The sequence below is a fragment of the Hylobates moloch genome, unplaced genomic scaffold (assembly GCF_009828535.3).
Source record: "Hylobates moloch isolate HMO894 unplaced genomic scaffold, HMol_V3 SCAFFOLD_19, whole genome shotgun sequence".
Taxonomy (NCBI): Eukaryota; Metazoa; Chordata; class Mammalia; order Primates; family Hylobatidae; genus Hylobates; species Hylobates moloch.
Genome location: NW_026652294.1, coordinates 34,613,848 through 34,634,712, shown reverse-complemented (window position 1 = coordinate 34,634,712; position 20,865 = coordinate 34,613,848). Strand labels below are relative to the sequence as shown.

The following is a 20,865-nucleotide window of genomic DNA, read 5'->3' as shown; positions in this document are numbered from 1 at the left end:
CAGCCTGGGTCACAGAGCAAGACTCCGTCTCAAAAAAAAAAAAAAAATTAAAAATGTGGCCAGGCACAGTGGCTTATACCTGTAATCCCAGCACTTTGGGAGGCCGAAGCAGGTGGATCACTTTGAGCCCGGGAGTTCAAGACCAGCCTGGGCAACATGGCAAGAACCTCTTTAAAAAAAAAAAAAAATTAAAAAATGGCCCGGCGAGGTGGCTCACACCTGTAATTGTAGCACTTTGGGAGGCTGAGGCGGGCAGATTGCTTGAGCTCAGGAGTTCGAGACCAGCCTGGGCAACGTGATGAAACTCTAGCTCTACCCAAAATACAAAAAATTAGCCAGGTATGGTGGTGCACATCTGTGGTCCCAGCTACTCAGGAGGCCGAGGCAGAGGTTGCAGTGAGCCAAGATGGCACCACTGCACTCCAGCCTAGGTAACAGAATGTGACTCCATCTCAGAAAAAAAAAAAACAAAAAAAACGAAAAACAAATTTAATTAGAAAACACCTGGCCGGGCGCGGTGGCTCACGCCTGTAATCCCAGCACTTTGGGAGGCCGAGGCGGGTGGATCACGAGGTCAGGAGATCAAGACCATCTTGGCTAACATGGTGAAACTCCGTCTCTACTAAAAAAATACAAAAAAATTAGCTGGGCGCGGTGGCGGGTGCCTGTAGTCCCAGCTACTTGGGAGGCTGAGGCAGGAGAATGGCGTGAACCCGGGAGGTGGAGCTTGCAGTGAGCCGAGATCGCGCCAGTGCAGTCCGGCCTGGGTGACACAGGGAGACTCCGTCTCAAAAAAAAAAAAAAAAAAGAAAACACCTAGCATAGATTTAATTAGAAAACACCTAGCATAGTACCTGCCACACTGGTCCGCAGTTGGTGCACTACGTTTCTCCCTGCCAGATTAGCAAGAGCTGACCCCGCTCAACATGGGCTGACTGCTGGGGCAGCTGCAGCCTCTGTCCCTGACTGTCCAAGACCTGACCTCCTGGAAACCCAATACTGAGGCTGGCCAAGGGGAGCGGCTCATTTGGTCTGAGATTCCCCAGAGCCCAAAGGTGCTTGCATTGGGATTCAGGAAAAACGCTTACTGGGGGCAGTGAGAGGGAAATTCCGAAAGAGAGCTATTACAGACGTTACTTCTCAAGATGTAGCCTGAAGGAGTACTTGTTAAAATTTTAGATGGCTGCATCTCACTCCAGACTCCTGAATTAGAATTATGCCCTAAAGGGCGGGGCATGGTGGCTCACGCCTGTAATTCCAGCACTTTGGGAGGCCGAGGCAGGCGGATCATCTGAGGGCAGGAATTTGAGACCAGCCTGGTCAACATGGTGAAACTCCATCTCTACTAAAAATACAAAAGTTAGCCAGGCGCCTGTAATCTCAGGTACTCGGGAGGCTGAGGCAGGAGAATTGCTTGAACCTGGGAGGTGAAGGTTGCAGTGAGCCGAGATCGTGCCACAGCACTCCAGCCTGGGCAACAGAGGGAGACTCCGTCTCAAGAAAAAAAAAAAAAGAATTATGCCCTAAAATTTGAAAACTACTGCCCTAGGGCTCAGATTGGGCCAGGGTTTGATGCCCCAGGAATCCCAGTGCACCAGTTCCCAATATTGCTAGGACATCTCTATTCTAGGGAGGAAAGGAGAATTTCAAGAGGTAAAATTAGGTACACTCAAGGTCACTACTGCAGTGTAACCCCAGTACCGCTAGAGGGCAGGACACACACAGATTTGCAGACAGAAAAAGTAGTACCTGCTCAATCTAGGTAAACTGAGACCAGTGCAAAGAACAGGTGGACCCAGCCAGCTCTATTGGTACTAAGAAGCAAGCACTACCTTCTAGCCATCAAAACATATCCTCTGATTTCAGGTATTTATATCAAAGTTGGGGCTGGGCACTGTGGCTCACGACTGTAATCCCAGCTCTACTAAAAATATAAAACTTAGTTGGGCGTGGTGGCAGGCACCTATAATCCCAGCTACTCGGGAGGCTGAGGCAGGAGAATCACTTGAACCCGGGAGGCGGAGGTTGCAGTGAGCTGAGATCATGCCACTGCACTGTGCTCTGTTGGCCAGGCTGGAGTGCAATGGTGCAATCTCAGCTCAAAGAGAAAGAAAACTAGGCCGGATAGCCTTAACCTCCGCCTCCCAGGTTCAAGCAGCTCTCCTGACTCAGACTCCCGAGTAGCTGGGATTACAGGCCTGGCTAATTTTTGTATTTTTGTAGAGATGGGGTTTCACCATGTTGTCCAGGCTGGTCTTGAGCTCCTAACCTCAGGTGATCTGCCCACCTCAGACTCCCAAAGTGCTGGGATTACAGACATGAGCCATCACGCCCAGCTGAGAACACTGGTTTTAGAATCAGACAGGCTTGGATGTGAGTCCTGCCTCTATTGCTTCTTAGCTTCTTACATGACCTTGAGCAAGTTACCTAAGGTAGTCAGCTTCCTTATCCTAAAACGGGCATAAAAATATCTTCTTAAGGCCGGGCGCGGTGGCTCACACCTGTAATCCCAACACTTTGGGAGGCCAAGGCGGGTGGATCACGAGGTCAGGAGATCAAGACCATCCTGCCTAACATAGTGAAACCCTGTCTCTACTAAAAATACAAAAAAAATTAGCTGGGCCTGGTGGCGAGCACCTGTAGTGGCAGCTACTCGGGAGGCTGAGGCTGGAGAATGGCGTGAACCCGGGAGGCGGAGCTTGCAGTGAGCCGAGATTGCGCCACTGCACTCCAGCCTGGGCGACAGAGTGAGACTCTGTCTCAAAAAATATATATATTCTTAAGCTGGGCACGATGGCTCACACCTGTAATCCCAGCACTTTGGGAGGCTGAGGCAGGCGGATCACCTGAGGTCAGGAGTTCGAGACCAGCCTGACCAACATGGAGAAACCTCGTCTCTACTAAAAAAAAATACAAAAAAATTAGCTGGGTATGGTGGCGGGCACCTGTAATCCCAGCTACTCAGGAGGCTGAGGCAGGAGAATCGCTTGAACCTGGGAGGCAGAGGTTGTAGTGAGCCAAGATGGCGCCATTGCACTCCAGCCTGGGCAACAAGAGCGAAACTTTGTCTCAAAAAAAAAATTAGCTGGGCATGGTGACACTGCCTGTAGTCCCAACTACTTGGGAGACTGAGGTGGGAGGATCACCTGAGCCTGGGGAGGTCGAGGCTGCAGTCAACTGAGATCAAATCACTGCACTGCAGCCTGGGTGACAGAGTGAGACCCTGTGTCAAAAAAATAATAAAAAATCGCCCGGGCACTGTGGCTCACACCTGTAATCCCAGCACTTTGAGAGGCCGAGATGGGGAGATTGCTTGAGCCCAGGAGTTCAAGACCAGCCTGGGAAACATGGCAAAACCCGGTTACTACAAAAATACAAAAAATTAGTTGGATGTGGTGGCGGCACATTCCTGTAGTCCCAGCTACTCAGGAGGCTGAGGTGGGAAGTTCACCTGAGCCTGGAAGGTCGAGGCTGCAGGGAGCCAAGATCACACTACTGCACTCTAGCCTGGGCAACAGAGTGAGACTCTGTTTTAAAAAAAAAAAAATCAGGCCAGGCACGGTGGCTCATGCCTGTAATCCCAGCACTTTGGGAGGCTGAGGCGGGCGGATCACCTGAGGTCGGGAGTTCGAGACCAGCCTGACCAACATGGAGAAACCCCGTCTCTACTAAAATACAAAAATTAGCCGGGCGTGGTGGCACATGCCTGAAATCCCAGCTACTAGGGAGGCTGAGGCAGGAGAATTGCTTGAACTCGGGAGGTGGAGGTTGTGGTGAGCCAAGATCACACCATTGCACTCCAGCCTGGGCAACAAGAGTGAAACTCTGTCTTAAAAAAAAAAAAAATCTTCTTAAAAGGGGGTGGCGAGGATTACACAAAACAGGGTATGCAAAATGCTTAACAGATGACTAGCTCCTGGTAATGCTCCATACATGTTAGTTGTAAGTTATTACTGCCCAGGGTCATATGACCAAGCACATGAGAGGCTCCAGCTACCCTTCAAGGAAGAGGAGACAGATGAAATCAGATCATGGCTGAGATATTCCTGTTTTCTCTCTTTTTTTTTGAGATGGAGTCTCACTCTGTCGCCCAGGCTGGGGTGCATTGGCGCTATCTTGGCTCACTGCAACCTCTGCTTCCTGGGTTCAAGCGATTCTCCTGCCTCAGCCTCCCAAGTAGCTGGAGTTACAGGCGCCCGCCACCACACCCGGCTAATTTTTGTATTTTTAGTAGAGACGGGTTTCTCCATGTTGGCCAGCCTGGTCTCGATCTCCTGACCTCAGGCGATAGGCCCACTTCGGCCTCCCAAAGTGCTGGGATTACAGGCATGAGCCACTGGACCCGGCCAGTTTTGTTTTTTAAAAAGCCGTGAGAGGGCTGTCAGGAGGGAGTGCTCATGGGCGGAAAGAAGTCTGGCACCAGTTTCTAAGTCTCCATTCCGCCAGGCGGACAAGCCTCTCTGGGGGTTCTTGGTTATCACTTGTAAAATATAAACAGTAATAACTGTCCTCCCTACCTCACAGAGTGTGTTGTGAGGGCCAAATGGAATGTGACTGTTGAAGTACTTAGGAAAATTAAAAAGCTGCTTCCTATGGAAGGCGGCATGGAGGCGCCGGGGGGATTCCATGTCAAAAGTCCCAGTTCTGGCCGGGCGCGGTGGCTCACGCCTGTCATCCCAGCACCTTGGGAGGCCGAGACGGGTGGATCACAAGGCCAGGAGTTCGAGATCAGCCTGGCCAACAAGGAGAAACTACGTCTCTACTAAAAAATACAAAAATTAGCCGGGCGTGGTGGCGCGCGCCTGACGTCCCAGCTACTCCGGAGGCCAAGGCAGGAGAATCGCTTGAACCCGGGAGGCGGAGGTTGCGGTGGGCCGAGATCGCGCCACTGCACTCCAGCCTGGGCGACAAAGCAAGACTCCCTCCCAAAAATAGACACAACAGAAGTCCCAGTTCTGCCCCTGGTTGTGCGGCCGGCACTTAACTTAGAGGCTGGCATCTCTGGGAACAGCCTCCCGGACCCGCGCGCTGGTGCGTGCTGCAGGGAGCAGGGAGGGGTGGGGAGGTCGGCATCGCCCTCAGCCGGGCCCGGCTGGAGCTGGCTAGAGACTCTTCCAGCCCCGGGAGGAAGCGGAGCCCGGACCGAGCCAGAGCGGAGCAGCCGGAGGGAGGGCGGGGAGGCCGCCGGGCAGGAAGCGGGGTCCCGCCCGGGCCTCTGGAGCCACGTGCGCTTGTTTCCGTGCTGGGGCGATCACGTGACCCGCGTCAGCTGACCCGTCACGGTGGAGCCCAGTGCTCGCGCCCTGCAGCCTCTGCCCCGCCGCGCCCGGAGCGCAGGACCCGCGGAGGGGTAAGCGCGTCCCCCGCCCGGCGCTTCGCCGCCGCCGGCTTCCTGCGGCCACCTCCGCCCCAGCCCCTGTCCCGAGCCCCTCCCAGCCCTGCCGGCCTGGCACCCCGGAAGCCGTCGCCAGCAGGGCCGTGGCTGGGCTCAGCCCCGCTCTGCCCCCGGGCGGCCTGGAGGAGATGGCCCAGGGCAGCGGGGGGCGGGAAGGCGCTCTCAGAGCCCCGGCCGGGGGCTGGCACCCCCGTCCAAGCACAGACATGCAGGAGCTGCTCCGGAGCGTGGAGACAGACCTGAGCATCGATCCCAGGCAGCTGGCTCCGGCCCCGGGGGGCACCCACGTGGTGGCCCTAGTGCCTGTGCGCTGGCTGGCCAGCCTCCGCGATCGCCGGCTGCCCCTGGGACCCTGTCCCCGCGCAGAGGGCCTGGGAGAAGCGGAAGTCAGGACTCTCCTGCAGCGCTCTGTGCAAAGGCTGCCTGCCGGCTGGACGCGCGTGGAGGTGCATGGGCTGCGGAAGCGGAGACTGTCCTACCCTCTGGGCGGGGGCCTGCCCTTTGAGGACGGCTCCTGCGGCCCTGAGACCCTCACTCGCTTCATGCAGGAGGTTGCCGCCCAGAATTATCGCAACCTGTGGCGCCATGCATACCACACTTACGGCCAGCCGTACAGTCACAGCCCTGCCCCCTCAGCTGTCCCTGCCTTGGACTCAGTACGGCAGGCTCTGCAGAGGGTCTACGGTTGCTCCTTCCTGCCAGTGGGTGAAACTACCCAATGCCCATCGTATACCAGAGAAGGCCCCTGTCCCCCTCGGGGCAGCCCTGCTTGCCCTAGTCTTTTACGGGCCGAGGCCTTGCTGGAGTCGTCGGAGATGCTGTATGTGGTGCACCCTTACGTGCAGTTCTCCCTACATGACGTGGTCACCTTCAGCCCTGCCAAGCTGACCAACAGCCAGGCCAAGGTGCTGTTCATTCTCTTCCGCGTGCTGAGGGCTATGGACGCCTGTCACCGCCAGGGGCTGGCGTGTGGGGCCCTGTCTTTGCATCACATCGCGGTGGATGAGAAGCTTTGCAGCGAGCTGCGACTGGACCTGAGTGCTTATGAGAGGCCCGAGGAGGACGAGAATGAGGAGGCCCCTGTGGCAAGGGATGAGGCGGGCATTACGTCTCAAGAGGAGCAGGGAGGGCAACTTGGGCAACCCACTGGCCAGGACGAACTTCGGAGTCTCGTGCTAGATTGGGTCCACGGCCGCATCAGCAACTTCCACTACCTCATGCAGCTGAATCGGTTGGCAGGTCGGCGGCAGGGGGACCCCAACTACCACCCCGTGCTGCCCTGGGTGGTGGACTTCACCACGCCCCACGGGCGCTTCCGAGACCTGCGCAAGTCCAAGTTCCGCCTCAACAAGGGGGATAAGCAACTGGACTTCACGTACGAGATGACGCGGCAGGCGTTCGTAGCAGGCGGGGCGGGCGGCGGGGAACCCCCTCACGTTCCCCACCACATCTCAGACGTGCTCTCCGACATCACGTACTACGTGTACAAGGCTCGGCGCACGCCTCGCTCGGTGCTCTGCGGACACGTCCGCGCGCAGTGGGAGCCCCATGAGTATCCGGCCAGCATGGAGCGGATGCAGAACTGGACCCCGGATGAGTGCATTCCGGAGTTCTACACCGATCCCTCTATCTTCCGCTCCATCCACCCCGACATGCCTGACCTGGATGTGCCAGCCTGGTGCAGCTCCAGCCAGGAGTTCGTGGCTGCCCACCGAGCCCTGCTGGAGAGCCGCGAGGTGTCTCGGGACCTGCACCATTGGATCGACCTCACGTTTGGCTATAAACTCCAGGGCAAGGAGGCTGTCAAGGAAAAGAATGTGTGTCTGCACCTGGTGGACGCCCACACTCACCTGGCCAGCTATGGGGTGGTGCAGCTCTTCGATCAGCCACACCCCCAGCGCCTGGCTGGGGCTCCTGCCCTTGCCCCCGAGCCTCCGCTCATCCCCAGGCTGTTGGTCCAGACCATCCAGGAGACCACAGGCCGGGAGGACTTCACAGAAAACCCGGGACAGCTTCCAAATGGAGTGGGCCGGCCAGTTTTAGAGGCCACTCCCTGTGAGGCTAGCTGGACCAGAGACAGGCCGGTGGCAGGAGAAGACGACTTGGAACAGGCCACAGAAGCTCTGGATTCCATTTCCCTTGCTGGGAAAGCAGGTGACCAGCTGGGCTCCTCCGGTCAAGCGTCCCCTGGCCTTCTCTCTTTCTCAGTGGCCTCAGCCTCCCGTCCAGGCCGCAGGAATAAAGCTGCTGGGGCAGACCCTGGGGAGGGCGAGGAGGGGAGGATTCTTCTTCCCGAGGGCTTCAATCCCGTGCAGGCCCTGGAGGAGCTGGAGAAAACGGGCAACTTCTTGGCCAAAGGCCTGGGGGGCCTGTTGGAGGTGCCTGAGCAGCCCCAGGTCCAGCCGGCTGTGCCACTGCAGTGCCTCCTCCACAGGGACATGCAGGCGCTGGGTGTCCTGTTGGCGGAGATGGTGTTTGCCACCAGGGTGCGGACGCTGCAGCCCGATGCACCTTTGTGGGTACGCTTCCAGGCTGTCCGAGGGCTCTGCACACGCCACCCCAAGGAGGTCCCTGTGTCTTTGCAGCCCGTGCTGGACACACTCCTGCAGCTGAGTGGCCCCGAAGTCCCCATGGGAGCAGAGAGGGGCAAGCTGGACCAACTGTTTGAGTACAGGCCTGTCTCCCAGGGCCTGCCCCCACCCTGCCCAAGCCAGCTTCTCAGCCCCTTCAGCTCCGTGGTTCCCTTCCCGCCCTACTTCCCCGCACTGCACAGATTCATCCTCCTGTACCAGGCAAGGCGCGTGGAGGATGAGGCCCAGGGGCGCGAGCTGGTGTTTGCTCTGTGGCAGCAGCTGGGCGCGGTGCTGAAGGACATCACCCCTGAGGGCCTGGAGATCCTGCTGCCCTTCGTGCTCTCACTCATGTCCGAGGAGCACACGGCTGTGTACACGGCCTGGTATCTGTTTGAACCTGTTGCCAAGGCACTGGGCCCCAAAAATGCCAACAAGTACCTCCTGAAGCCGCTCATTGGCGCCTACGAGAGCCCCTGCCAGCTACACGGCCGCTTCTACCTGTACACGGACTGCTTCGTGGCCCAGCTGATGGTGCGGCTGGGCCTGCAGGCATTTCTCACTCACCTGCTGCCCCATGTCCTGCAGGTGCTGGCGGGCGCAGAGGCCTCCCAGGAGGAGAGCAAGGACCTGGCAGGGGCTGCCGAGGAGGAGGAAAGCGGGCTGCCCGGGGCCGGGCCTGGCTCTTGTGCTTTTGGGGAGGAGATTCCCATGGATGGGGAGCCTCCTGCCTCCTCGGGCCTGGGGCTCCCAGACTACACGTCCGGCGTCAGCTTCCACGACCAGGCTGACCTCCCTGAGACAGAGGACTTCCAAGCCGGGCTGTATGTGACTGAGTCTCCCCAGCCCCAGGAGGCTGAGGCTGTGAGCCTGGGCCGGCTGAGTGACAAGAGCAGCACCAGTGAGACCTCCCTGGGTGAGGAGCGGGCTCCAGACGAGGGGGGCGCCCCTGTGGACAAGAGCAGCCTTCGATCAGGCGACAGCAGCCAGGACTTGAAGCAAAGCGAGGGCTCCGAGGAGGAAGAGGAGGAGGAGGACAGCTGCGTGGTGCTAGAGGAGGAGGAGGGGGAGCAGGAGGAGGTCACCGGGGCATCTGAGCTCACTCTCTCTGACACGGTGATGTCCATGGAGACGGTTGTCGCCGGCAGCAGTGGGGGAGATGGGGAAGAAGAGGAGGAGCCACTGCCTGAGCAGTCAGAAGGCAAAGAACAGAAGATCCTCCTTGGTAAGTTCCCAGGTCTGGGAGGTGTTGGTCAAAAACACCTCCTGCTGGCCCGGCGCGGTGGCTCACGCCTGTAATCCCAGCACCTTGGGAGGCCTAGGCGGGCGGATCACGAGGTCAGGAGATCGAGACTGTCCTGGGTAACACGGTGAAACCCCGTCTCTACTAAAAATACAAAAACATAGCCGGGCGTGGTGGCAGGTGCCTGTAGTCCCAGCTACTCCGGAGGCTGAGGCAGGAGAATGGCGTGAACCCGGGAGGCGGAGTTTGCAGTGAGCCGAGATCGCGCCACGGCACTCCAGCCTGGGCGACAGAGCAAGACTCTGTCTCAAAAAAAAAAAAAAAAACCACCTCCTGCTTCTCCCTGCACACTGGCAGAGCACCTACTCTGGGCCAAGCAGTGGATCGAGCCAGGGCCACCTGCAACACAAATGTAGGCCTGCCTTCACAGAGCTCACACCCAGCAGAGGAGATGCCGCAGTGTGGACAGTCTTAAGCAAGTGTATTACGTTAGTGCGATAAAGAAGATGGCTGCATTCCTAGGAGAGAGTGGAACATGGAGCTTTTCGGCCGGGCGCCGTGGCTCATGCCTCTAATCCCAGCACTTTGGGAGGCCGAGGCAGGAGGATCACTTGAGGTTAGGAGTTCAAGACCAGCCTGGCCAGCATGGTGAAACCCCGTCTCTACTAAAAATACAAAAATTAGCCAGGCATGGTGGCAGGCACCTGTAATCCCAGCTATTCGGGAGGCTGAGGCGGATGGATTACAAGATCAGGAGATTGAGACCATCCTGGCCAATATGGTGAAACCCCATCTCTACTAAAAATACAAAAAATTAGCCAGGCATGGTGGTGGGCGCCTGTAATCCCACCTATTCGGGAGGCTGAGGCAGGAGAATTACTTGAACCCAGGAGGCGGAGGTTGCAGTGAGCTGAGATCACACCACTGCACTGCAGCCTGGGCAACAGAGTGGGACTCCGTCTCAAAAAAGAAAAAAAAAGGTGCTTTTACATCTAGTTTTCAAGGGTCAGAGCAGGCTTCCTTAAAAGCAGAGACAGTTGAGATTCAAGTAGGAGTAGGAAGAAGGTAGACAAAAATGGGCAAAAAGAAAGTCTGAAGGCTGAGGGAACAGCGTGTGTGAGGCTCTGAGGCTGTCATGTTCCATTAAAGAAGAGAAGCAGGGGGCTGGACACGGTGGCTCACGCCTGTAATCCCAGCACTTTGGGAGGCTGAGGCAGATGGATCACAAGGTCAGGAGATTGAGACCATCCTGGCCAGTATGGTGAAACCCCATCTCTACTAAAAATACAAAAAACTAGCCGGGCATGGTGGCGGGCGCCTGTAATCCTAGCTATTTGGGAGGCTGAGGCAGGAGTATTGCTTGAACCTGGAGGCTCAAGGAGGAGAGTCAGGGCGGTGGAAGGTGGAGGTTGCAGTGAGCTGAGATTGTGCCACTGCACTCCAGCCTGGGTGACAGAGCGAGACTCTGTCTGGCCGGGGTGCCAGGCCTCTAAAGACCCTACAGGCAGGATCATGCGGTGTGTCTGGGAGAGGACCTGACCACCCATCACCTCTGCCACTGTTACGTGGAGGGGGGTGGTGTGGGACAGCCGGCCTGGGCTGGGCTCTTGGTAAAGCTGCAGCTGGAGGTGGTTGAGTCGGGTGCCGTGGGGTGGGGTGGGGTGGGAGGGGTGATGAGCCCCTGTTATCTGAGGAGCTCAGGGCCTGCTCCCACCCCGCAGATACAGCCTGCAAGATGGTCCGCTGGCTGTCTGCCAAGCTCGGCCCCACAGTGGCCTCTCGCCACGTGGCCCGGAACCTGCTCCGTCTGCTGACGTCTTGTTATGTTGGTAAGGAGGCCTGCGGTCAGTGCTGGAGATGAGGCTTTCTCCCAGGCCCTCTGCCTAGCTTCAGCCCTCTCCAGTGGGGATCCTTCCCACCCCTCCCTCAAACCACCCCCTGGCCAGGTGCTGGGTCCCAGTCTGTAAGTGCCAGCCTTGGGTAGTGCCGGGCTGGGCCCCCGGCTAGAGTGAGCTCAAGCGGCCAGCACAGCCCTGCAGGGCCAGGCTCCCCCCAGCCCTCCACTGGCGACTCAGGGCTGCTGGCCCTTCCATGGCAGGACCCACTCGGCAGCAGTTCACGGTGAGCAGTGGCGAGAGCCCTCCGCTGAGCGCCGGCAACATCTACCAGAAGAGGCCGGTCCTGGGTGACATCGTGTCAGGGCCCGTGCTCAGCTGCCTCCTCCACATCGCCCGCCTCTATGGGGAGCCTGTCCTCACCTACCAGTACCTGCCCTACATCAGCTACCTGGTCAGTCGCTGGTTTGGCAGGCCCGGGGCTGGGAAGGCTGAGGACCTGAGGGCTGGCCCGGGGTCTCTGGGTGCCAGGGGGTCTGTGGGGCTGCCCGGCCCTCATCTGCTCGGTGGCTCTAGGTGGCCCCAGGGAGTGCCTCAGGCCCCAGCCGACTGAACAGCCGTAAGGAGGCAGGGCTGCTGGCCGCAGTGACGCTGACTCAGAAGATCATCGTGTACCTCTCAGACACCACACTCATGGACATCCTGCCCCGGATCAGCCACGAGGTCCTGCTGCCCGTGCTCAGCTTCCTCACCTCCCTCGCCACGGGGTAGGCCTCTGCCCCAGCTGATGTAGGGGGACCGGCCCAGCGGAGGGGCTGCCCAGGAGGGGCTGGGAAGCTCAGGGGAGAGGATGTAACACTGGGCTAGGTGGCAAGAGTCCTGGTTTTGATCTCGGCTGTGTGACCCTGAGCAAGTCACACCCTTTTCCTGTGCCTCAGTTTCCTCATCTGGTTTGGACCAGTTGGTCTTGGAGCTCCTTTCATTTAAAGCTTTTGATATGTCCGGGCGAGGTGGCTCATGCCTGTAATCCCAGCACTTTGAGAGGCTGAGGCGGGAAGATCGCTTGAGCCCAGGAGTTCAAAACCAGACTGGGCAACAAAATGAGACCTCCTCTCTAAAAATATATGTAAAGGCCAGGCGTGGTGTCTCACCCCTGTAATCCCAGCACTTTGGGAGGCTGAGGCGGGTGGATCACGAGGTCAGGAGTTTGAGACCCGCCTGGCCAACATGGTGAAACCCCGACTCTACTACAAATACAAAATACTCGCTGGGCATGGCAGCAGGTGCCTGTAATCCCAGGTACTCGGGAGGCTTAAGCGGGAGAATTGCTTGAACCCTGGAGGCGGAGGTTGCAGTGAGCTGAGATCACGCCATTGTACTGCAGCCTAGGTGACAGTGCAAGACTCTGTCTCAAAAAAAAAAAAAGTATATATATATATGCTGGGTGCTGTGGCGCATGCCTGTAATCCCAGCACTTTGGGAGGCCAAGGTGGGTGGATCACTTGAGGTCAGGAGTTTGAGACCAGCCTGGCCAATATGGCAAAACCCCGTCTCTACTAAAAATACAAAAAAAATTAGCCGGGTGTGGTGGCTCATGCCTGTATTCCCAGCTACTCGGGAGACTGAAGCAGGAGAATCACTTGAACCCAGGAAGCGGAGGTTGCAGTGAGCCGAGATCGCACCACTGCACTCCAGCCTGGGTGACAGAGCAAGACTCCATCTCAATAAAAATAAAAATAAATAAAGCTTTTGCTAGATTCTGGTCACGTCCTGCAGAACGGGGGGCTGGAGCTCATGAGCTCTGTTTCCAGGTTCCCAAGTGGGGCTCAGGCCCGGACCATCCTGTGTGTGAAAACCATCAGCCTCATCGCCCTCATCTGCCTGCGTATCGGACAGGAGATGGTCCAGCAGCACCTGAGCGAGCCCGTGGCCACCTTCTTCCAGGTCTTCTCTCAGCTGCATGAGCTTCGGCAACAGGTGGGCAGATCTGCTGGGCCAGGGCGGGCTGGGGCGGGGGCTGTGGACCTGGCTGACGGCCTGGGCGTCTTGCTCACAGGATCTGAAGCTGGACCCCGCGGGCCGCGGCGAGGGCCAGGGTGGGCCGGGCGGGAGCTGTGGACCCGCTGACGGCCTGGGCGTCTTGCTCACAGGATCTGAAGCTGGACCCTGCGGGCCGCGGCGAGGGCCAGCTGCCACAGGTGGTCTTCTCTGATGGGCAGCAGCGGCCCGTGGACCCCGCCCTGCTGGACGAGCTGCAGAAGGTGTTCACCCTGGAGATGGCGTACACAATCTACGTGCCCTTCTCCTGCCTGTTGGGTACTGCCCCGTGACGTTCCCCATCACAGCCTTCGTGGCTGTCTCCTCCCTTGGGAGGCCCCATTCTCTGCCCCTTGCCCCAGAGTCAGCAGTGGGTTCTAAGCAGTTTTTTTGGGTGAGAGCAAAGGGATTTGGCCTCAGACCCCTACCCCCAAGGTGACATACAAACAGGGACTGAGCAGTAGCCAGCAAGAGAGGCCCAGAAGCTGGCCTGTAGCGTCCCTGGGGAAGGCAGGAGAGTCAGGGCGCTGGACTGGCGGTCTGCAGGAGCTGGTGAGAGGGAAGGAGTGGCCTCCTGTTGACGAAGCTTCCCCTCTGGGCCCTGCACGGTGCTGTGCTGATCGTTTCAGCGTGTCGTCTCCCTGGAGAGGACAAACAGCCCTGTGGTTACAGGTGTTATCATCCCACCACTGAAATCTAAGCTTTGGGAGACCAGGGCACCACCTGTCTTGTTCCGTATTCTATTCCTAGTGCCCAGCACCGCACAGCACATATAGAAGACGCTCATGTGCACATCACAACGGAATGAATCCACATTTCAGCAGGGAGGAAACTGAGGCTCAGAGACAGAGTTACTTGCCCAGAGTTGCAGAGCCAGTTCCTGCCCCATCTTCTGTGGCTCCCGAGTCCTTGGATGGGTGATAGCAGCCGCCTGCCACCTTCCCTGTCTCAGGACCTCTCCCACTCCCATCCAGGTGACATCATCCGGAAAATCATCCCCAACCACGAGCTGGTTGGGGAGCTGGCGGGGCTGTACTTGGAGAGCATCAGCCCGAGCAGTCGCAACCCTGCCAGCGTGGAGCCCACCGTGCCCAGCACCGGCCCTGAGTGGGACCCCCAGGGTGGGGGCTGCCCTCAGGATGATGGCCACTCAGGGACCTTTGGGAGCGTCCTGGTGGGGAATCGCATTCAGATCCCCAGTGACTCTCGGCCTGAGAACCCCGGACCGCTGGGCCCCATCTCGGGGGTGGGTGGCGGGGGCCCGGGCAGCGGGAACGACGAGAACGCCCTGAAGCAGGAGCTGCCGCGGAGCGCCCACGGGCTGAGCGGAAACTGGCTGGCGTACTGGCAGTACGAGATCGGAGTGAGCCAGCAGGATGCCCACTTTCACTTCCACCAGATCCGCCTGCAGAGCTTCCCGGGCCACTCGGGGGCCGTCAAGTGTGTGGCACCCCTGAGCAGCGAGGAGTTCTTCCTGAGCGGCAGCAAGGATCGTACCGTGCGCCTCTGGCCGCTGTACAACTGCGGCGACGGGACCAGCGAGACGGCCCCACGCCTTGTCTACACCCAGCACCGCAAGAGCGTCTTCTTCGTGGGCCAGCTCGAGGCCCCGCAGCACGTGGTGAGCTGTGACGGGGCTGTGCACGTCTGGGACCCCTTCACAGGTGAGCGGGCCCAGGTGAGGCCTGTTCTCTTCCTGCTCCTGCGCCCCGCCAGGCCTCCCGGAAGGGGGTCCGAGGGTGGGGCTGTAATGCTGAGAAGTCTGGGGAGACCCGGCGAGGCCGCCTAGGGGAGCAGTTAGGGCTTCGAATCTGTTAGACGTGAGTCTGAATTGGCTCCACCGGCTCACTTGCTGAGTGACCTTGAGCAAGTTCCTGCTGCTGGAAGCATCTGTTTTCCCATCTATAAACTGAGAATCAGAAAAACTGGCTTAGAAGATAACACACGGCCGGGCGCGGTGGCTCACGCCTGTAATTCCAGCACTTTGGGAGGCCGAGGAGGGCGGATCATGAGGTCAGGAGATCGAGACCATCCTGGCTAACACGGTGAAACCCCGTCTCTACTAAAAATACAAAAATTAGCCGGGTGTGGTGGCGAGCGCCTGTAGTCCCAACTACACAGGAGGCTGAGGCAGGAGAATCTCTCAAACTCAGGTGGCAGAGGTTGCCGTGAGCTGAGATCGTGCCACTGCACTCCAGCCCGGGCAAGAGAGCGAGACTCTGTCTCAAAAAAAAAAAAAAAAAAAGAAAACACATGTAGGGTTTTGGCTTCATGTGTAGCAGATATTTGGCCAGTGGTTGCTTGTTTTTTGGCATCACCATAGGGAGAAATATGGTTAAAAGGGGGAAAGGGATGGTGTCAGGGAAGACAGGGAGGTGGCATTGGGTCAGCAGTGCTGTGCAGAGAGAGAAGGTTGCTTTGGGGATGGGAGCCTGGCCGGGCCATGGAAGCAGGAAGGTGGGAGAGTCAAGAAGCATCTTTAGGCCGGATGCAGTGGCTCATGCCTGTAATCTCAGCACTTTGGGAGGCCAGGAGTTAGACACTAGACTGGCCGACATGGCAAAACCCCGTCTCTACTAAAAATACAAAAAAAGGCCAGGCGTGGTGGCTCACGCCTGTAATCCCAGCACTTTGGGAGGCCGATGCGGGCGGATCACAAGGTCAGGAGATCGAGACCATCCTGGCTAACATGGTGAAACCCCGTCTCTACTAAAAATACAAAAAATTAGCCGGGCGTGGTGGCAGATGCCTGTAGTCCCAGCTATTCGGGAGGCTGAGGCAGGAGAATGGCGTGAACCCGGGAGGCAGAGCTTGCAGTGAGCTGAGATCGTGCCACTGCACTCCAGCCTGGTGACAGAGCAAGACTCTGTCTCAAAAAAATAAAAGTAAAAATAAAAATACAAAAAAATTAGCTAGGTGTGGTGGCAGACACCTGTAATCCCAGCTACTCAGGAGGCTGAGGCAGGAGAATTGCTTGAACCTGGGAGGCAGAGGTTGCAGTGAGCCGAGATTGTGCCACTGCACTCCAGCCTGTGCGACAGAGCAAGACTCCATCTCAAAAAAAAGAAACATCTTTAGCATTTTCTAAGGATCCTTGGGGGATGGGATGCAGGTGTGCAGTGAGTTGGGGGATTAGAAGCTCCCAGGGCTCTTCCATCAGCTGCTGGGACCCCAGATCCACTGTGACTTTCCTTCCCAGGGAAGACCCTTCGCACAGTGGAGCCGCTGGACAGCCGGGTGCCCCTGACTGCGGTGGCTGTCATGCCTGCCCCCCACACCAGCATCACCATGGCCAGCTCTGACTCTACCCTGCGCTTTGTGGACTGCAGGAAGCCTGGTCTGCAGGTCAGGGGGATCCAGTTCCCTGAGCACTCGCCTTGTTCTCTGGGGACCTGGCAGGGAGGAGAGACTCCCCAAAAACAGAAAGCCAGGATGTTGTTCTGGGGCCCTAGTTAGTTCCTCTTTGCTGCTAGATCGCCCACAGCCGCACACCCTGTGGGGCAGGACTCTGGCCCGTGATGGGGGTGGGGTTCTGGGCTTTTCATGCCCCCCTGATGAGGGTCAGAGGCTCAGACCTTCCTGCCGTGTGGGCTTGGGTGGTGGGCAGGCCCTTGGGGAGCGTGGGATGGGAAGGTGGTGCCTCAGCTCAGCCGCCCTCTCCCTGCAGCACGAGTTCCGACTGGGCGGTGGGCTGAACCCTGGGCTTGTCCGTGCCCTGGCCGTCAGCCCCAGTGGCCGTAGCGTCGTGGCCGGCTTCTCCTCGGGCTTCATGGTGCTCCTGGACACCCGCACGGGCCTGGTTCTGCGAGGCTGGCCAGCCCACGAGGGGGACATTCTGCAGATCAAGGTGACGTGCCGGGTCCCCCTACACTTGCTGCCCGGCCCCCGCCCCTGTCCAGCCATCACCCCTGCTTAGGGCCTGCCTGCCCAGGGACAGGCTCGAACTGGTCTGTCTTATATACCTGGTCCAGGACTAATGGGCAGGGAGGGTAGCCCTCTCGGGCCCACTTGGGAGCCAGTCGTACTGTAGGGGCCTCCACAGGAGGCAGGCCATGGGGCGGGAGCCATGGGGCAGGGCTGACCCTGCTGCTCATGGAGATGTTCTAATGAGTAACCCTTGTCCATATTTGTCTTACTTGGAGGACCAGGGGTCAGGCCCTGTCCGTGACCCAGTTCAGGTTAAATAAAGCTCAGCTGGGAGGCTGTTTACTGCCCGTAGACCACTGAGCAGAGTCCATGGCCCTGCTGGGCTGCCCTGGCGGGGGCAGGAGCAGGCCTGGGCATGGGGATCCTGCCCCCCTCTCCTTCCCCTCCCCCTCCCTCCATTCCCAGTCACAGGCCTCAGGGAGCTGCTCAGGGAGGCCCAGGAGGGGAGGAACAGGGCTTCGTATGGGAGGATTTCTGCAGGCAGCTGGGACTTTCCTCCCCAGCTTGGCTGGAGGCCAGGAGTCTCGCGTTGCCCTGCTGAGAGCAGGCTGTCGCTGGCTCCCTCCAGAGCCCCAGGGAACCCTCAGCTCAAGGTGCCCCCAAATTCTAACTTTCCAAGAAAGTGTCGGGAGGGCTCTGGGGTCAGCCTGGGTGTTAATCCCAGCTCTGCTGCTTACTGGCCCCGTGACCTTGGTGTGGTTACTTCACTTCTCTGAGCCTTGCTTTTCCTCTCTGTGAAATGGGGACAATGGCAGCATCCACCGCATAGGGTTGTTACGAAGGTCAAGTCGTCACGTGCACGCCTGGCACCATGCCTGTGTGTAGTTCTCGAGTTAGAGTGACTACTGGGTTACGGATGCTAAGTGTATTAAAATGAACCAATGTGAATATGGTGTGTGTGGGAGGGTGGCAGCCTGTTACCCACCCAGGACAGCCTGTCTCCCTGGAGAGAGACTCCGGAGGCAACTGGGAAGGCCTTGGGGCTCAAGGGTGTGCAGAAGGACCCAGGCCCCTGCTGAGGCTCTCCTCTCCCGGGACAGGCGGTGGAGGGCAGCGTCCTGGTCAGCTCCTCCTCTGACCATTCCTTGACCGTCTGGAAGGAGCTGGAGCAGAAGCCCACCCATCACTACAAGTCAGCATCTGACCCCATCCACACCTTTGACCTGTACGGCAGCGAGGTGGTCACCGGCACCGTGTCCAACAAGATTGGCGTCTGCTCCCTGCTCGAGCCACCCTCGCAGGCCACCACGAAGCTCAGCTCTGAGAACTTCCGTGGCACGCTCACCAGCCTGTCCTTGCTGCCCACTAAACGCCACCTCCTGCTGGGCTCAGACAACGGGGTTATCCGCCTCCTGGCATAGACCGAGGCAGGAGCTGGCCGGGCAGGGGTGGGAAGACGTCTGCAGGGGGGTGTCCGTTCACCCTGTTCCCCGAGCAGCAGCTCCCTCCAGGGAGGCCCTGGGTCCCACGCCCTGGGTGCCCACATGGCCTGCCAACTAGGACCTCCAACTGGAGTGGGGGAGTCCTGGCCCCTGAATCACCAGAGCCACCAAGCCTGCCAGAGGGGTCTCATTCATGGCTTGGGGACACGCTGCTCCTAGCAAGCAGGAGGTAAGAGCAGGAGGAAGCGTTGCCGCTTTCACTTCTCCCCAGCACTGCCCTCTGGGTCCACATGAGGACAGGGAAGCTCGGGAAGGGGAAGGGAGACTGGCCCTGCCCAGCCAGTCTCTAGCCCCTCAGCCCCCGCTGGGCACTCTCTGCCCCATCCCTCTATGACAGGGAAGCTGGCCTGGTCCAGGAGTTAAGGGCCTGGGTCTGGGGTTTAAGTGGCCACCCATCCAGGCCCTGGCCAGTGTGGGACCAGGAGGGGAAGGAAGAAAGAGGCTAGCAGCAGGGGAGAGAAGGTGCACTTGGCCAGTGGTGCCTGCCAGGAGTGAGTCCCTGCGTTGCCTGCCCACCCCTAACCACAGTGTTTGTGCCTTGAGCTGAGGGGGCAGCCTCTGGGCCCTGAACCCCTGCTGGGGCTCCACGACCCTGAGCGAAGGGGTGAGAAGAATCATCTCTGCACCTCGGGTCTCTGCCAGAGGAAGACTGAAGCATCCCTGCGGCCTCACATTCTAGATGGAGATGAGGTCCAGGGGTTGGCCCCTGCTGCCTCCTCACAATTTGCAATAGGTGTAAATAGGACCAATAAATCCTTTGGAAGAGCCATGGGGCGAACTGAGGCTTGTCTTTTTTTTTTTTTTCAATAGAGATGGAGTCTGACTGTGTTGCCCAAGCTGGTCTCCAACTCCTGGGCTCAAGTGATCCTCCTGCCTCGGCCTCCCAAAGTGTTGGGATTACAGGTGTGAGCCACCACACCCGGCCTGAGGCTTATCTTGCTGGTGGTGTCAGGGTGGGGAAAGTCGAGACCCAGCAGTTTCCAGGACAGTGAGGGTGGGAAGCAGCCTGATGCGGGGAGTGAGGAGCAGGCGTGAGGGTGGGAAGCAGCCTGATGCAGGGAGTGAGGAGCAGGACACTGAGGGTGGGAAGCAGCCTGATGCGGGGAGTGAGGAGCAGGCGTGAGGGTGGGAAGGAGCCTGATGCAGGGAGTGAGGAGCAGGCGTGAGAATGGGAAGGAGCCTGATGCGGGGAGTGAGGAGCAGGTGTGAGGGTGGGAAGCAGCCTGATCTAGGGAGTGAGGAGCAGGTGTGAGGGTGGGAAGCAGCCTGATCTAGGGAGTGAGGAGCAGGCGTGAGGGTGGGAAGCAGCCTGATGTAGGGAGTGAGGAGCAGGCGTGAGGGTGGGAAGGAGCCTGATCTAGGGAGTGAGGAGCAGGCGTGAGGGTGGGAAGCAGCCTGATGCGGGGAGTGAGGAGCAGGTGTGAGGATGGGAAGGAGCCTGATGCAGGGAGTGAGGAGCAGGCGTGAGGATGGGAAGGAGCCTGATGCGGGGAGTGAGGAGCAGGTGTGAGGGTGGGAAGCAGCCTGATCTAGGGAGTGAGGAGCAGGTGTGAGGGTGGGAAGCAGCCTGATCTAGGGAGTGAGGAGCAGGCGTGAGGGTGGGAAGCAGCCTGATCTAGGGAGTGAGGAGCAGGTGTGAGGGTGGGAAGGAGCCTGATGCAGGGAGTGAGGAGCAGGCGTGAGGATGGGAAGGAGCCTGATGGGGGGAGTGAGGAGCAGGCGTGAGGGTGGGAAGCAGCCTGATGCGGGGAGTGAGGAGGAGGCGTGAGGGTGGGAGGCAGCCTGATGCAGGGAGTGAGGAGCAGGCGTGAGGGTGGGAGGCGGCCTGATGCGGGGAGTGAGGAGCAGGCGTGAGGGTGGGAAGCAGCCTGATCTTTGCACAGGCTGCCAGGCTTCTGGTTCACACAGCCCCAGGCCAGTTTCTAGAACCCTCGCTCTTGGGTAGGGGAAAGAGACTTTGCTGCGGAGTGGCAGGGCGGTGGGAGAGGCCGAGTCCCTCTCATCTCTCCTCCCTCACCTCCTGCCTTCCGGGCCCAGTCTGAAGGCAGCCACCCCTGATCCGGGGCTTGTAAGGTTGGGGGTGGGCTTCCTATCCTGGGCTCTCTGCACAGGCTCTTGTGGCTTCCCCTTTCCTCCCCTCGGGAGCGGGAGGCGGCTCTTGGGGAGAAGGAAGGACATTGGGAGTAAGAATCTGGATGTGACTCAGTCCAGCTCTGTGTCCTTGGGCAGGTCACATGGCCTCTCTGAGCCTGGCTGAACCAGGGATAATCCACACCTCGTGGGGTCTCTGGAAGGCTTAACACAGTGCTAGGTTCCTGTGCTTTCTGGATCTGCCCTCTTGGCTAGCCAGATCCAGTCTCTTCAACTCTCTCCTCCTGAACTTCCTCTTTCAAGGCTGGGGCGGGGGGGACCCAAA

At 58.8% G+C, this 20,865-nt stretch overlaps 1 protein-coding gene across 5 annotated transcripts; it reads left to right on the top strand.

Annotated features, from left to right (window-relative positions):
• Positions 1-5,276: 5,276 nt before the first annotated feature.
• Positions 5,277-19,226, top strand: WDR81 (WD repeat domain 81). Of its 5 annotated transcripts, XM_032139008.2 has the most exons (11): positions 7,447-7,549; positions 8,554-9,190; positions 10,930-11,037; positions 11,307-11,497; positions 11,620-11,810; positions 12,855-13,020; positions 13,194-13,359; positions 14,055-14,744; positions 16,280-16,425; positions 16,748-16,927; positions 18,048-19,226. In XM_032139008.2, the coding sequence occupies exons 2-11, from the start codon at positions 8,677-8,679 to the stop codon at positions 18,366-18,368; spliced, it is 2,673 nt and encodes an 890-aa protein (XP_031994899.1). In that variant the 5' UTR covers positions 7,447-7,549; positions 8,554-8,676; the 3' UTR covers positions 18,369-19,226. The 5 variants fall into 5 exon arrangements, with proteins under 5 accessions (XP_058287889.1, XP_031994896.1, XP_031994897.1 ...); XM_058431906.1 differs by having other exon boundaries at positions 5,277-9,190; positions 13,194-13,304; positions 14,480-14,744; XM_032139005.2 differs by having other exon boundaries at positions 5,277-9,190.
• Positions 19,227-20,865: the final 1,639 nt, after the last annotated feature.

Excerpts from the sequence above, each read along its gene's own strand:
- WDR81 (XM_032139005.2), top strand. The coding sequence starts at position 5,524 with ATGGCCCAGGGCAGCGGGGGGCGGGAAGGCGCTCTCAGAGCCCCGGCC. Across the intron at positions 9,191-10,929 it reads AGAACAGAAGATCCTCCTTG|ATACAGCCTGCAAGATGGTC; the intron begins GTAAGTTCCCAG and ends CCCACCCCGCAG. Across the intron at positions 11,038-11,306 it reads GCTGACGTCTTGTTATGTTG|GACCCACTCGGCAGCAGTTC; the intron begins GTAAGGAGGCCT and ends CTTCCATGGCAG.